The sequence below is a fragment of the Physeter macrocephalus genome, unplaced genomic scaffold, assembly GCF_002837175.3.
Source record: "Physeter macrocephalus isolate SW-GA unplaced genomic scaffold, ASM283717v5 random_261, whole genome shotgun sequence".
Classification (NCBI taxonomy): Eukaryota; Metazoa; Chordata; class Mammalia; order Artiodactyla; family Physeteridae; genus Physeter; species Physeter macrocephalus.
In genome coordinates, this window is record NW_021145547.1 from 46,561 (window position 1) to 63,450 (window position 16,890).

Consider the following 16,890-nt stretch of genomic DNA (forward strand, 5'->3'; position numbering starts at 1 on the left):
GGCTCACGGGCCCAGCCGCTCCGCGGCACGTGGGATCTTCCCGGACCGGGGCACGAACCCGCGTCCCCTGCATCGGCAGGCAGACTCTCAACCACTGCGCCACCAGGGAAGCCCCATGACTCTTTTTGAATTCTGGTTTTCTTAGGGTATATGCCCAGTAGTGGGGTTGCTGCTCCAGCCACTTTAAAACCAAGTCCATGAACTGCCTGGCTGCTGCCCGGCCCGGGGGGAGGATGCCACCAATGGCACTGTGACCTTTATTTCTTGGCCTTGCTGTTGCCATCCCCCACCATTTCCTGTCCTGCCTGGCACCTGCCGACAACGTTCCAGTAATCCTGGAGTTGGATCTGAATCTTGTTCCATCACTTTCTGGCTGGGTGGCCTTAGGTCACCACCTGACCCCTCTGAGTTTCAATTTTCTCATGTGTAAATTGGGTATGATAACGTCGACGTGCGCAGCTATTGGGAAGACCAGACGAAAAAATACAGAAAGATGCCTGGCACATAGGAGATGGCTTATAAATGTCAGTTCCTTGGATCTCCTCAGCACAACTGGCACAGGCTGGAGCTTTGAAATAATAACAACAATAGCCACAAAAATCCCAAAACGAAGACAGGAAGATGTAAACAGACAGAGGACGCGGGACGCCCAAAGAGCAAGTTTCTGACACTGTCTATTGCATCCGAGTTAGGATTTCATCCTAACGTGCCTGTCCACGGACACTCAGTCTCTGCCCCTCAGCTTCTGCATCTGTAAAATGGGGACAATGAGAGTATCTCCTCGTACGGCAACAGTGAGGACTACACGAGGTACAGTGGTGCCTGGCACACAGAGGGGGCACAGTTAAATCAAGTCTTACTGTTGAGGTGTGAGGGAGAGTGTTCCTGGGTAGAGGGGGGTGGGATCCAGAGTCCTTCCTCCTATAAAAATGCAGGTACATCTCTACCTTTGCCAAGGAAGCCTCACCTGAGGCCCCTGGGGCCAGCTCGCTGGTATCTTCATCATCCAATCAGGAAGAGACAAGGGGTGGGGATGGGGATGGGGTGCAGCAGGCAAAGGGTCAGAGGATGGGCAGACTCACTCCTCTCCTTTCCCTTAAGAAACTGAAATTAGCCTAATGAGGTCTGTCCCCGTTCTGGGCGCTGTGGGAATTGGACAAAATTAGAAGCTATTGACAGGTGAAAGCATCGCCGCTGATAGCCCGAGGTGAAAATGAGATGAACTTTGAGTCAGCGCCTGGAAGACTCTCTCCTCGCCTCTGTCCTGATGATCAAGATGAAGGCACCGGCCTCCGGTTTATCACCTCACTTCTAAATAGCTCCCAGGCTGGGTTTCTTATAAATTGGTATTGCAAACAGGGATCACTTTCCCACCCCAGAGAACGGGGAGGCTGGGTCATTTGGGGTCTAGTCCGACGGCCTCAAGGAGCCGGTAAACAGTGCTGGGGGCACGCTCTGTGCCAGGCACCGCCCTGCGAGCTGTCCCATTTCATCCTCGCCAGCTCTCTTATCCCCATTTTACTCACAGGGAAACTGAGGCTGAGAGTCACTCAGCCAGGAGGATTGTAACTCAGGCCTGGCTCGTGGCAGGATGTGTCTCTTTCTCAGAGCTTGGAGTTGAACAGCCCTGGGTTCTGGAATCAAGCTGTAACCTCCAGAGGCAGGAGAGGGATAAATGGAGAAGGACAGTCTTCTTTCTGCCCTCACTACTGCTCCTTTTCTCAGGAGGGCAGTTATATAAGGAGTGCTGCTTTCCCTCCTTTGGCTAAATCTTATCCAGTGCAGCATAAGGTCGGGAGTTAGGGAGAGTCCACCCGGGAATAAAAACGAGCATCTTGCTAAGCACAGAAACCATTTATAACTTGAATGTCCCAGCTCAGCCTGGTGGAGGGAGTGGCAGACTCAGGAGACCTGGGTTCCATTAGGCCAAGGGCTTGCTGTGTGACTTTGGCACTTCACGTCTGCTGGGCCTCACTTTCCACATCTCTCACTGGGGACCACAGACTCTGTCCCCCAGACCATATTGGGCTGGGACGAGGATGTGATGAAATAGGACAAAGCACTGCATGACTTGGGGCTCTGCCATCAGGGCTGCGGGCTGGCCCCGATGTGCATATCCTGCCTTGCTTGGAAATCAAACCCCATAGGGGCTGGAGGGCTGGAATTACAGGGAGGCAGCCATGACTCTCCTTTTGTCCCTCTCAGTTTCTCCCCATCTTAGACTCCATTTCATTTCCTTTGAGAGTGGGTATTCCACTATTTCCAAAGGGTTTTGAGGTAGCTTACAAGAGAAAGCACACAAAACAAGAGGAAAGGAACCATTTCCAGAACACTCACAATTCTTGCAACAACCTTTGAAGGTGGTTATTTTTAACCCTGCTTTGGGATGAGGCCATGGATGTCCAGAAAGAGGAGAAGCCTTGGCCATTCACACTGCTGGGAACAGCGCTCTACAGGTTGTATTTTCTGCCTGACTTCAGGAGTTTCAGCCCTAGGGCTTACTCCCTCCCTCCTGCCTCCCATGTTAAATATGCTACTTAAGGATAAAAGAGAACAGATTTTTGCCAGAAAGAAGCAGAAAAAGCAAATGCCTTCAGGCATGCGGAAACGACTGCAAGGGTCAGGCAATCATTATGACTAAATTTTTCAGCCAGGGAAACAAAAGCAAACCACAGGCTCTTGAGTTGAAACAGGCTTGAAGCACAGGAAATGGGATCTGCCACCGGGATCAGGTTTCAGGGAAACTAACTAGGATTGCGATCGTGCATGTGTATATGCGGGGTATGCAGTTCCTGTCGACAGCATGGCGGGGCAGAGAATGTCAAGGTTTGAAGCAGCGCTCCAATGCTGAGTAGCTGTGTGATCCTGGGCAAGTCACCCCACTTCCCTGAGCCTCAGTTTCCTTGTCTGTACAGTGAGGGCATGTCTTGTGAGGCTCTTGTGAGGACGGAAGGAAGTGCCACACGGAAGGTACCCGCTATTCCCAGCAGCCTGCACCGTCCATGAGGACAGGTATTGGGTATGGAGATCCCAGGCTGGGGACACAATGCAGGGTGGCAGAGGGTCCTGCCTGGACCTCTGAGTCTCAGTTTTGGCTCTGCTACTGAGTGACCCTGGGCATGTTCCTTGACCGCTCAGTGCCTCAGTTTCCTCAGCTACAAACCGGAAGAGGGATGGCATCTATTTTCTGGGATGATTATAAGGCAGTGGTTCTCAAAGTGTCGTCCCCGGACCATGAGCACCGCATGGGAACTTTGTAGAAATGCAAACGCCTGGGCCCCACCCCGGACTTAAGGAATCAGAAACTCCGGGGATGGGGCCCAGCCATCTGTGTCGTGAAAAGCCGTCCGTGATTCTGATGCCAGGTGCTGTTGGAGACCCGCCGTGGGGAAGGACAGGTACTTGAGAGAGAACCTGCCACTTACTAGTCTCGCCTGTTACTGATCCCTGGGTCTGGGGGCACCTTCCACCTTTAATCACCTTCTCCCTCCTTTTCTGCTTTAAACCCCCCCTCTACCAGCTCTACACCAGGCTTTCAAGGGTGGCCATAGAGAATCAATCGACCACATCTATAAAGGTCTTTGAGCTTTCTGGAAGTAGTTGCCCAGAAGTGGGAAAGCAAAGGGGTATTATTAGAACTTAGTCTTTCTACCCACTCCCATCAACCTGTGATCCTAAAGGACCTGGTAAGTATCACTCACCTTCAGAAGGGCAAGCAGCTAGAGACGGAGGCAGTATCCCTGGTTCTAGAATCCCCTAGCACCTGCAAGCCCCAGCCCAAGTGGGTCTCCGCCCTTAGCCTGTGGACCTCTCCCTATACACCATATTTCCTCATCATTGCATCCTCAGAACTGGACACATTCATTCATCAAACTTTTCTTGTGCCCCTACTATGTGCCAGGCCCTATTCTAGGTGCTGGGGTCAGAGCTGAACAAAACCAAGTTCCTGCCCTTGTGGACATGACATCCAACCCAGTGGGAAAGAGAGAAGCAAGCAGTAAGTCAATAAATAAAATCGTCTACGGTAGATGCTCTTTGACTTTGAATGAATGGATGAATGAATGAAGCAGGCAGCACAGGGCATGTGCTTTGGATCTGGACAGACCTGAACTCAGATCTTGACCTTGTTTCTTCCTAGGCAAACTCTTAGCCTCTCTGAGACTCAGTGTCCTCCTCTATAAAATGGGGATAGTAGTAATATCCTCAAAGAAGCTGGGAAGATTAAATGAGTAAAATGCTAAGCACAGCGCCGGGCACACAGAGGACCCCATGAAGTTAGATGTCATTGCTATTGTTATTCAAGGTCACATAGCTGAGCCTAGATGCCATCCTGGTCCTCTGTCTAGACGTGTATGCACTGGGGCACCTGGAGAGTCCCAGGGCTGGGAGGGACCCCAGTGATCAGCCAGTGATCTGACCCCTGATTTTAAAGAGCGGGCACCTGAAGGTCAGAGAAGTTCTGTGACTTGTCCCAAGTCCTACCGGGAGTTGAAGGCACCCTCCAGCTGGTGGACAGGGCTCAGCCTCTTTGGCCTTTAGAGGGAGTGGGCAGCAAAGCAGAGAGTCTAAAATAGAAAATTCTGGGCCCACGAAGGGCTCTTCTTCCCATCCCGCTGTTCATTAGGCACCATCACACCCATCCTTCCTGTCGCCCTCCGGATAAAGTACTGTGTTTGGGGGCGGAAGCGGGGAGGGGGCGTGTCTGCATCTTCCCACCTCCAAAGCATGAGGTGTGGGCCCCCCTGCCTCGGGTGATCTGTTCTCATTGCCCACTTCATCTCTTGCCCCCCTGTTTTGTTCTGCCCTGATTTCCAGACTTTCACCAGGTTGGCCTGAGCCTGGCCTGTGCTGGCAGACAGACCTGGGTTTGAATCCATGTCACCTTGGGCACTGGAGCTGCTCTTTCTGCATCTGCATCTACGTCCTCTGTCATCCTAAGGTCAAGTGAGGTGACATGTGTGCAGAGTCCAGCATCGGGCCGGGCGCACGTTACTCAGCCTGGTAATAATACTCTCTCCCCTCCCACCCTCAGCAAACCAACCTTCTTGCCCCTTTCTAAACATGCCCTAAACTTCCCAGTCTTAGTGCCTTTGTTGACGGATACCAAGGCCTCGCCTGGACCTCCCTCCACTTGCCCTCCTGGCCTGCGGCAGCCCTGCCCGTGGTCTCCAGATCCGCACAAGTGCCCGCTGTCTCCCTCTCTGAAGAGCTCGTCTGCACCTCCTGGCCTCTGCCTGGTATTACTGTGTGTTTGTGTATAAATCATAGAGCTGTAAACACCGTGCAGGTAGAATAGAAATAGTGTTGCAGCCGCTGTTTACTGAGCACTTACTGTGCGCTGGGCACCGCACTTAACACTGCCATACATCGTGTCACGGAATCCTCACAAAATCCCAGGGAGCTATGTGTTGTGTTGTGGTGAGCAGTTTATAGATGAGGGCTTTATGGTCGGGGCTCAGGGGCACCCGGCCAAGAAGTGGTGCCTCTGAGGGTTGGGTCTAATTCCACTTTGCTTCCCCCACTGCCCAGCACAGGCTTGCTACTCAGTAAATATCTGTTGGGTCTGATGGAAGAGTTGACTTAGTGCTTTAAGATGTGAGTTGGGCAGTTAGGGAGGCAGGGAAGCAGGCCAGGATCTGGCCTGGTTTTCCGTCACCGTGTAGGTTGCTTCTGAGCTGTAGCATATTGGCTGCAAATAAAAACGGGAGGGAGGTCCAAAGGCCTGAGGTGGGGTCACGGGGGCAACCGAGCTCGGGGTGGAACCGTCCGATAAGTGACTTAGTGAGGATGGGGGTGTGGGAGAGACACACCTCTCTCGCTGGAATCACCTAGACCAGCCACCCTTTTCCCTCCAGCGTCCTCTGCCCCACCTCCTTTAAAACCACCTCCCTCTTTCCCAGCCACCAGAAGCGGAGTTAGCATCAGGTCAGCCGGCTCATTGCGTCCAACCTTTCTAGAGTTTCTCCAGTCTCATTTCTGGCATAAAAATTTAATAATCTATGCCCGCGTTCAGACTCCTTGTACGTTTCCCAAGGCAATTTTGTGTCTGCAGCCGCTTAATTTTCACAACGAGCCCAGGCAGGTCTTAGGATAAAACTGTGCACCCCGTTTGTCAGACACTGGAACCTAGGTATGGAGAGGTGATGGTCAAGGTCACAGCTGGTGAAGAGCAGAGAGCAAGCAGAGCGTAGGGGGCTGGACTTCACACTCAAGCTACAGATATTTATTAAGTGCCTGCTTTGGGTGGGGCACGGGCTAGACACTGGGGACACAAGGAGGAATACAACCTAGCCCCTGTTAAAAAAGTAGTTAACAAACATGTATACAGCAATTCTTCTATGCCACTGTTCTACACACGTCACGCATTAACAAATGTAATCCTCTGACAATCCTATGAGATAAGAACGATCGTCATCCTCAGTTCAGAGCTGAGAAAACTGAGGCCCAGAGTAGTTACTTGAATCGCCCCAAATCACACAGCTAGCAAGTGGCTGGGCTGGGATTTGAACCCGGACGGCACGGGCCCAGAGGCCGAGCACCTACCCATAGCTTTCTCGTAAATTGGCCGAAAGGACCATCACAAGGACCAGCACTGACATGGCATAGAATAGTGGACAGAGATATTCAGAACTGGTTCTAAATCCCCGCTCCCCCACGTATGTCCTAGCTCTTTGAACAGCCCAAGCACCTTCAACCTCACTTTGCCCATCTGCGAAATGGATATGATTCCCAAGGATGTTGTGATGCTAAGAAAGATAATGATGCTGGGATGTGAATGCTGGTTAGATCTGAATGGAGAAGGACGTGGGATGGTGGACCGCCAGCCCCTCGTCTGTTCTGAAAGCAAAGCTTGAAAAGCAAGGTCAGGCCACATGTTCCTTTTCCGAATTCCCAGCTCATCCCTGGCTGGCTGTTTTTTTCTGGCTCTCGTGCAATTCTGAAATGGTATATTTGGGTGAAGCCAAAAGAGGTTTTGAGGCGAAGTTACAGGACACCCAGGACAAGATGCTGAGGAGGATAGGAGATAACGAATTTCCATCCCTGGAATCTGAGAATGTGAGAGTCAGTAGGGTCCTGGGGGATCAGTTGGCCTCATTTCCTTGGGTTACAGATGGGACACTGAGGCCCAGAGCAGGAGAGAGACTGCCCGAAGTCACATAGCCAGTTTGGGCCAAGCTGGGACCAGAACTCCGGCAAAAGTACAGACAAAGTTCAGGAAAAATCCCAGATTCTCCTGGATTCCTTACACGGCAGGGAGGGAAAAAAAGAATCTATTCCTTTTGGGTTATTCAAATCTAGAGAACAATATACCAGTTTTTTCTTTGCCTGGCTTACATGAGAGAGCTCTCAGACCTAACGGATTGGCTTTTTTCTTCTAATCTTGGGGAGTGGGGGACCCCCCCCCTCCTTCTCCCCTTCCCATGGTGGAGGGACATAGCTCTGAGCTTTTAGCATCCAAACATCCTGGGATCCACCACGTGCCCGGGTCATGGCTACTCACCATCGACCCCAATCCTGTCATCCCCATCCTTGTCTCCAGCAGCCAGCAGTGTCTTGATTTCTTTAGCAGATAGGTCTCTGGCATCTGGGGAGAAGGCTTTCAGAATGGATCTGGAGGAGGAAAGGGAGAAAGTGGGGAGGGAGTCAGGCCAGGGTCGCCTTGCAGGAGCACCATGTGGATGGTGGGCTGGCGTCTGCACAGGGGAAGCGGGCGGCTGGGACGGGGGGCAAGCAGCGAGCATGCGTGCAGTCGTGCTGGGCCAGGTAGCCCCGCCGTGGCTATGCTTCGCGGGTAGGCGTGCAGGGAAGGACAGGCTGTCCTCTGCGAAGGGTTGCCCTCACTTCAGCCAGGGCACCTACATTCGCCAATACAGTAAACACTAAAGTGTCTTCTCTGTGCCACGGTCACGCTGGAAACGGGGGGCACAGAGATGATCTTAGGAAGCCACCTGAAAAAACAGGGAGGAAGCCATGTACTCTGGGAGAGACCACACAGTCTCTCCCAGAGTACACGATGGATGCAATGATGGGGAAGTGGAGAGCAGTGCCTGAAGGATGCATCCATTCACCTGGGGGTGAGGGGAAGAGTCAGGAGAGGCTTCCTGGAGAAGGTGATGCCTGGAGGATAGGTAGAAGTCAGCATCTGTGTGTGCGCGTGCGTGTGTGTGCACATTGAGCATGGGAGGGTGGAGGAGAAGGTTCTAGACGAAGGTCACCCTTGTGGGATGGTTTAGGGGAGAGACAGGATGGACGGGGAAGTCCCTACTTGAAAAGCCCCTCTCCACACCCTCTCCCTTCTCCTTCTGGCAAAATTCGAGGCAGTCTTGGCCAGAGCGTTACATAAAGCACAGCAGGGTTGGCAGACATGGGCCAGGGGGCCAAGAGGGCGATGGTGGGAGGTTTTTTTGTGGATGTCATCTTGCACTTTCCCAGTCATAACCTTCTCTGTCTTGCTCCTAGGACTCCTGAACCCCCAAAGCTGGTTCTGCACCCTGACTTGCCCAGGAACTGTTCTAGCTGCTGGTACAGAAGGGTAGGGGTCCGCGGGATGGTAGAAGTTGCCTTTTAGAGGAATGAAAATCAGTGAATTACTCAAGGGAGCGCTCTCTGTCTCGCCTACGGTGCTACAGGCAACGAGAAAAACCGCCTCTCGGTTTGTATTCAATTATTAAGTAGCCTCATTCCATTCGCGATATTAAGTGGCTATAATTTAATCTCATTAGTTGCACTTTCTGCTGAGGATTTTATTTGCCGGAAGCAACAGCGATCAGGCACGGACGGTTATTTTCTGTGAAGGGTGCAGAGAGACGGGCAGGTGGACAGGAACTCGGAAGCAAGAGCCCCAGCCCCCATCCCCTCGCCCAGAGCCGCAGGCTGGGCAGCGCCTGCCGCCCTCAGTTTACCCCAGCTCCTCCTCCTCGATGAAGCCGCTCTCGTCTTTATCCAGGATGTGGAATACCTTCTTCACGTCATCCGGGCTCTTTTTCTTCAGTCCGACCATTTGGAAGAACTTTTTGTGGTCGAAGGAGTCGACAGCTGGTGGCGGGGGGAGAGAGGGGGTGAAAATGAGGACAGACAAGGGGCCTGGGGAAGGGTGGGAGAATGTGGGTGTCACGGCATTTTGATCGCCTCCGCAGGGCCAGTCCTGTGGGATGGCGGAGGCACACCTCCACGGGAGCAGGGAGGGAGCCCAGGCCAGGCGAGGGGGCTTGGCCCAAGGTCGCACAGTGGCAGAGGTGGCCTTGCACCCAGATCACCCTGGCTCTCCAACCGGACCTCACCCTCCACTGTACCCTTCACTAACGGTGCGGGTAGCATTTGAAGGCAGAGGGGCTTCCTGGTTTCCATGAAGCCTTTTGGGTGGCGGCCGAGTCGGGGTGGGCAGGGCAATCGGAGGCGGTGTGAACATGATGTGTGTATGCTGCAGGGGAGAAGGGAGGGTCGACCTTCTTCTTGGTCATAGACTGTGTCTCCAGAAAATCAACACAGAGAGGACAAGTTTCTCTCAAGGTCACACAGTAGGAGGAGGAAGGGGAGGACCCAGAAGTCCCGGCTTTGCTGCAGAAATCCATTCTGGTGGGAATGGGGGCGGGTGTTGGAAGGCTCCCCAAGAATTCCCAGTTAGGTTTCTTCTCAGAGGGAGCAAGATGGGTCAAGGAGAAGTGGGTGGGCTATCGCAGTGCCCTGGGAGGGTGGCTTCCCAGAGTTTCTTCATGCCCAGGGGAGGGGTTGCCAAGAGAAAGGAAGTGGGAACCCTCCTCCAATTCTCTATGTCCCGAGCTCCTTTTTAAGGACACCTGAGAGAGAAAACTTTAGACCAAGTAACTTATGTGTGTCGGGGGGGGACGGGGGTGGTGGGGTAGGGGCGATCCCGCGAAGACTCACTGTTCCCTCCCTGGGCTGGAGGGGAGGAAAGCTGCTCTGTCCACCTCAGACACCAGATGGGGGAGGGGTGGAGGGGGCAGGGACAAGATCTGGAGGTGACCCCCGTGCTAATTCCTCTGCTGCCCTGCCAGGTGACCTTGGGCAAGTTTCTAGCCCTCTCCCCGCCTCAGTTTCCCCATCTGGGGGACAGGAGGGAGAAGGAAGGTAAGCAGGTAAGCGCTCAAGTCCAGGGCAGCTCAGAGACATGAGGCTGCCGGCTCCCCTCCCTCGGCGCCTGAGGAGGCTGAAAGTTGCAAGCGCGGAGGAGCCTGGCTGAGCAGAGCGGAGCGCCAGCTAAGAGAAGGTCACCTCGCTTCCTCGCAGATCCGTTGCGGGGGGCTGAGCTCGGAGCCCCGGGGAAGGGGCTTGGACATTCAGGGAGCCAGGAAAGAGGCCTGACAGGAAAGGGGTCGCGTGGAGAGAAGCATGCGCACCTAGAGCCCCCTCCAAATGCCTTGCAAAGGAAGTCCCGAGCGCCCACAAGGACCCAGAGGTGCAGCTTTCCACCCCGTCTTCGCCCTTGGTCCGGACCCGGGTCCTCGCAGCGTGGCCACCCGGCCTTGGGCGCCCGAGAGTTTCGGTTGTCCGGCAGGGCGCACGGCCTCCCCGCCCGCTCCGTGCCAAGTCCGGCCGGGGCAGAGTTTGGAAATGCCGTGGACCCCCCTCGACGCTCCACCAGCGCCCCGCGGGATGCGTGGGCAGAGAAGCGCTGGGGAAGCCTGGCCGGCCGCGGGACCCACGGGGTGCAGGGGCCAGGGTGCTGGATGAGGGGAGAGGGATGCGGAGGGGAGCGCGCTGCTCACCGGTAAAGGCCCCCACTGCCTTCGTGATGTCCTCAGCGTCGAGAAAGTCTGTCATCGACATCCTGCAACTGTTTGAGCTGGCAGAGCAAGTGCGAAAAGATTAAAAAGTGCTTTTCTCATCGTTTCTGCTCATATGACCTGCGCTGCAGTGCCGCGCGCCGGGCGCACGCCCGCCGGCCTGGCGCAGAGCCAGGGGGCGCGGGGCTCTGCGCGCAGCCGGAGCAGCTCAGTCCAGCCGCGCCGCCGAGCTGCGCGGGCCGGGCCGGCAGGCTGGCGAGCCGTCGCGCTGCCGCTGCCGCCCCGCCCCGCCGGGGGGCCTTGGGATCCCAGGGACTGCGGCCAGGGCGCCAGGGGAAGGGGCAACCTCTGGAATTTACCGGGCGCTCGCGTCCCCAGCCGGGTCTGGAGGGTTCCCCTGCCGTCAAGGGCACGCAGGAGGCGCCGGCCTGGTGCGGCGCAGGGTCTCGGATCAGCGCACCTCCGAGGATGTCCCGCCGCTTCCGGGAGGATACCGGACTGGCAGGGGCCAGGCCTACACCCTCGTGGGCCCCTTGGCCCTGCTCCCCTTGTCTCTCCACTCCTACCTCAGCCTCCGCTCTGTCTGTCCTGGATGCAAATTTATGCTGCAAAATCTGAGCGCTGAGGTCTGGAAACCTGACCCGCTGGACGGGGTGGCACGGATAGGCCGGTGCTGCTAGGGCCCTCTGCGGGTGCCCCATCCCGCTTCTGGCCAGGGGAGCACACACGCAAACCGAATTTTTTTTTTCCGTAGTCTGACTTTTCAAAGAACCCTTCTCAGATCCCCACTAACTACTTGCTTTCCTGGTCTCCTGAGCCAAGGAGTATAGTGCGGGTCCAGACTCCTGCCCCCATAAACCACTGGGGGTGGGGGGTGGGGGGGGGAGGGAGAGGCTACTTGGAGTCTCTGTACACTCTCCCCCCACTTGGAGACCAGAAGGCCTATGCTTGGGGAGAGGGTGGCACCCTCAGACTACACTTTCTAGACAACCGAAGCAGGTTTTATGGCCTGAACCTCATCTCTGGGAAATGTGACACTTCCTAATCTTTATGCAGCCAGAGACCAGTTGCATTCTTTCCCACGGTCTCCAAAGGATTCGGGCTGCAACCAGCTGTCTCGAAAGTGTGCAGAGCACTGGACAGGGAGTCAGGAGGCCTGGGTTCTAGATCTGGGGCTGCACTAAGTCCCCATGTGACCTTGGGTTGTGACCCTCCCCACCTCTGAGTCTCAGTCTCCCTCTGCTGTGTTGATGGTATGGGAGGTCCCTTGCGGCGGGATCTTGAGACTCCAGCTTAAGGTGTGGGCAGGTGTGGGTGGGCTGAGATGGTGGTCCTTGGTGGAGGCGCTGGGGAGAGCAGCCCAGCTGCCGTGTAGCTCAAGTTCCCTCGCGCTCGCTGCTGTCAACACTGTCTCCCTCAGCACGGCCCTGGACGGCTGCCCTTCCTGGAAACCTTAGGATGCTGCTGGCTCCAGCTGGCCCCCTCCCTGTGAGTCAGCTCCTTCAGGTGACAGCCCACCAGCTGGCTTCCAAGGCGCCGGGGCTGCAGCTCCCAGCCTGATCGCTTGCAGTGTGAGGCCTTCCCCGGACCCCTCAGCCGCCCCTGCTGCCCCTGCCCCCAGCCGGGCTGTTAACTTCGAGATGCTGGGCTTCTGTGCTATCATTTCAACCCCCAGGCTCAGCTCACTCCAGGGACCTAGTTGGAGAATCTGCTTCCCCAGCTGAAGGATGCTTATGCTATTGCTAGTGGGGAAACTGAGGCCAGAGAGAGTCAGTGAATGGCCTGAAAACACACAGCAGGGCAGTGGCTCAGAGAGGCCCGGGTGTGCTAACTTCAAGTTCAGTGACCCCTCCGTGGAGCTCCTCAAGTGCTCAGGACCCAGCCTAGTCAAGTCCCACGTGTCTGAGCCAGAGACCGGCTCCCGCAGAGTCCCCAGACACTGACCCCCGTGGCAGAGACTGGAACATCGAGGCCCCATCCTTCTCCCTCCTTCCTCCATCTCTCCCTGCTGCAGAAGCTTCCTATCAACTTGACACCCTCTCTGGGCTGAAGTCCACCCAGCCAGAACGTCAGATGATGTCACTAGGTCAGCCCATCAGCCCTCCGTACCCCTTCCTCCTGCCTCCTCTGCCCAGGCAGGGGCCTCCTCACCTGAACCCACAGATGCCTGGCTCCAGCCCTCTCGTTCTATAGGTGGGGAACCCGAGACTTAGCCAGGGGGAGGGATTGCTTCAGGTCACACTAGGAGTTAGGATGGAGACCCCAGGAATTGTACTCTCAGCCCTAGACTCCACAGCTGCCCGCCTCTCAGCATCCACCCCCACCCCAGCCTGTGTTACTGGGGGGAGGGGACGTGTGGCTGTCCCTCCCAGCTGGCCTGCTCCCCGCTGCATACCTCCATCCTCCTCCAACCCCAGTAGCTGCCACTCAGCTCAGGTGGCGGTGGAGGGCTGGAACCTGCGCTGAAGGGCTGGCCCCGTGGGAGGTCCTGTCAGGAAGTGAGCCCAGCGGTAGGACGGCCACCTACATAAGCTTCTGCTCTGGCTATTTTGGGACACGGCGCTCCCCTCTGCCCCCGGCCCCCTCCCCTTCCCGTTTCAGGTACTCTCCAGCCATGGTGCTGGGTGTCTGTATCACATTCACCCTCCCTGGGCCCCGCGAGCCAGGCCTATTAATAACCCTTGGTCCCTGACTCCCTCCAGCACCCAAAATTGAGGCTCAGGCAGGGCTCTCCTCTTCCACGAAGCCTTCTGTGACCACTCGAGGTGGCAGTAACATCTCCAGCCTCCAAAAGCCTACGGGGAAAGGAAGAGAAAAAGCAAAGCAGACGGACGGAACAGGAATTGTCTCCCATGCGCAGGGCTGGGCTAGGTTCCTAGTCCTACACCGTCTTCTAACTACAGCCTGGCAGTGCAGGCCTGGTGCCTCTTTCCTGGGTGAGGAAACAGAGATGTTAGGGGTTCCGTGATTGACTACTCAAAGCTATGGACCCGGAGCTGTGAGTGGACCCAGCATTTTCATAAGATGACCTAGTGCCTCCCAGAAACACATGGTCTGCATTGGTTCTCTAACAAATTCCTTCCTCTCTTTGCATCTCAGTCTCTCCATCTGTAAAATGAGCTCAAACAGGGGTAAACTTGGCTCTACAGATGGACTGCGGGACTAAGAACCCTCTGAAATTATATTCCCAAAGTCACACGCAAGTGCTATTTTGTGAAGAGAATGGCCCCAGCTTTCCCGAGACTGGGTCTCTGGGGTGATCTGTCTTGGATTGGAGACGATCATCCAAGGGGTGTGTTTTGGAAAGCGTGAGGGAACGAGTGAATTTAGCACATATTTGCTGAGTACCTACCATGAACACCATGAAAACTTCCTCTTCTAGTCCCCAGCCTTAAAAAGAATCTCCAGGCACTGACGTTGTCAGTAGGGCAGTCTAGTTCCTGACAGTGACATTAGGAGGCCCAGCCTCCATGCAGAGGTGGATTGGGAGGGAAGCTGCACCAGTCCTTCATTGACCACTGATTGGCTCCAAGGATGGAAGGAGCAGAGGGGGGGCTGGATGGGGAAGCCAGTGCCGGACCGGATGTGTAGGGCTAGGGATCTGGACTAGGGTGATGGTAGTGGCATCAGGGAGGGGTGTAGAGATAGCGTGGCATCTCTGAGGAGACTCTCTCAGACTTGGGGGCTGTGATTAACAAGATGGACAAGACCAAGCTGATTCTAAGTTTTCAACCTGGGGTTCATTGGAGAATGGCGGCACTGCTTTTGAAGGTGGTTAAGTCTGGGGAGGAAGTGGTGTCAAGCTGGGGAGATGATACATGGGAGGTGAGAGTCCTAGGATGTTAGGGCTGGGAGAACCTCTGTAATGATCTACTACAACCTTCTCATGTTATAGGTGGAGAAGCCAAGACCAAGGTGACAGACCCAAATCACACAGAGAGTAGTGAAGCAGCCAGAACCTTGTGCTGGGTTTGGGACTTCTGGAGGACATTCTGGTGGACGTGCCCAGGAGCTCTGACCTCTGGAGAGAGGTCGTGCTGGACACAGAGCTTTGGTGGTCATCAGGGAGGTCAAGTCACAGGCACAGCTGAGCTCTGGGGGGCGGGAATGCAGCATCTTGACGAGCCCTAGAGGAAGATCCCTGGCGAGGATCTGGGGAAATAATCACACTCATTTGTTGAGTACTATGCAGTGCACACTGCATCACGCTTTTGTCCTTGTAACGCTCCTTACAAGGTAGGCACTGCCTTCAGGATTTTACTAATGAGGGAACAAGGCTCAGAGAGGTTAGGTGACTTGCCTAAGGTCACAGAGCAGAAAGAAAAATTCTATGCCAAAAAAAGGCAAAAGGGGCATTTATTGACTCATGTGACTGATAAGTCCAGGAAGGTTCAGGTATGGCTTGATCCAGAACTCAACTGCCACGAGAATGCTGTTTCTATTTCTCAGCAATGTCTTGTGCTGCATTGGCTACCTTCTCAGACTGGCTGTCCCCTGAGGATTACAGCACTGCCCTCCCCTGCAGTGCTATAAACTTTCAGATCCAAGTCCTGTGGGGAAAAGGGAGTCCACTGCCCTAAGATCTTGATCAAAATTCCCAGAGTTGAGTTTCACTGGCTGTGATGAGCTTGGTTTGGTCATATACCACCACTGAACTGGTCACTATCAATTACAAGGGTTGCACAGACCTGGGCTGCAAGGCGCCTTCAAGTCTACACCATAGGAACTGTGTGGGGAGGAGGTAAGGGATTCTGGGCGTTCAAAGCCATGAACTATTCACTGAGCTAGTCTCTGGGGTCGGGGGATGCCCAAGCATGCCAGGCACTAGGGAGGTTTATGCCCTAAGTCCTTGGTGAGTTTGATGACAGAATACATCTGAACGTCTCAAGACTGATTCACTCTGGGACCCAAAGTGGCCTTTCTGAACTTGAGATCTCCAACCCCATCCTGATCCTTGTCAGGCCTAACAGGCAGCTACTCCCACCCCCTTGGGCCTCTACTTAAAGGCAGCAGCAGTGCCCAGTGGAATTTTCTCCTAGCTTCAGGGTTTCTTATCTGAACAGTGATGAGGTGGGCTGGGTGGATAGATGGATGTCACATCCCCACACTGACCTCGCCTCTTCCATCCCCTTGGTCCCCAAACTGTGCCTGGCCTTCAGCTGAACACTTCCATGTATATATTACTGAAATCGATCCCATTATCCGCTTTTTATAGATGAAAAAGCTTAAGTTCAGAGAGGTCAAGTCACTTGCCCAAGATCACACAGCATGCAGAGACCAGAGCCTGGTCTGTCTGCCTCCACCCCTGTCCAGTGTTCTTCCTAAAGCCCGCTCTGGCCTCCCAGCTGGTGGAGGGAAGGAGGCCAGTGTGTGCGGGTCAGCAGTCTCCTAGCTGCCATCTGCCAGGAGACGAGCATTCAGCTTTTAGCTTTGCTGGTGATATTTCATTAGCTCACACTATTTCCACGTGCTGTGGCTGGGAACAGGATATAGAGTTCCTCACGTCCAGGGCCCTGGCAGGCTGGGTGGAGGCTACAGGATCTAATGATATTTATGAGGTCAGCCCTGTGAGACGATGTGTATTACCTCAACGGAATCTTGGCCCCATTCCTGAGAGCCAGACCTTGAGCCTGTGGCCTTGTTTCCCCTCCCGCCTTTCACCTGTGTTTAAGTACAATTTCACCACTGAGAAGGAGGCCAAGGGGTAGAGAGTCCCAAAGGTGCTATAAAGGCATGCAGATCGACAGCTCTGGGTCCCTGCCACTTACCCACTGTGTGACCTTGAGCCAGTTGCTTCGCCTCTCTGGGCCTCAGTTTCTTCATCTGTAAAATGGAGCTGAAGAGGAAGCTGTGTTGAATACTAAATGAGACCCTCTCTGAGTAAGGGCTTTGGAAGATACAGAAATGATAACCAGGGTCGTTATCATTGTGAGGAATTTACCCTTGACCCAGTCCTCCCACTGAGAGGACCCCAGAGTGGCTTTGTGAATGGAAATGTGGGGAACCAGGGAGTGCCACCCCTGGCTTTCCCAGGAAGGTCTCTGAGGCCGGACTCAGTGTCCTTGCTGGGGACGTCGGGAGTTACCGACAAGGGAGAAGGAAAGGTGGAGGATGTGAAAGGTGCAAGGGGCTGAGAGCGGGTTCT

The 16,890-nt window shown here is 54.8% G+C and overlaps 1 protein-coding gene across 1 annotated transcript in view; it reads right to left on the reverse strand.

The window, feature by feature from the left end:
* The window catches only part of PVALB (parvalbumin), an 18,614-nt gene extending 7,633 nt beyond the window's left edge, over positions 1-10,981 (reverse strand). The window contains exons 1-3 of the mRNA XM_007106591.1: positions 10,728-10,981; positions 8,904-9,036; positions 7,502-7,611 (exon numbers count right to left, since the gene is read on the reverse strand). Coding sequence (XP_007106653.1) covers positions 7,502-7,611; positions 8,904-9,036; positions 10,728-10,788 — 304 coding nt within the window. The 5' untranslated portion in view covers positions 10,789-10,981. The remainder of the gene's footprint in view (positions 1-7,501; positions 7,612-8,903; positions 9,037-10,727) is intronic.
* Positions 10,982-16,890: the final 5,909 nt, after the last annotated feature.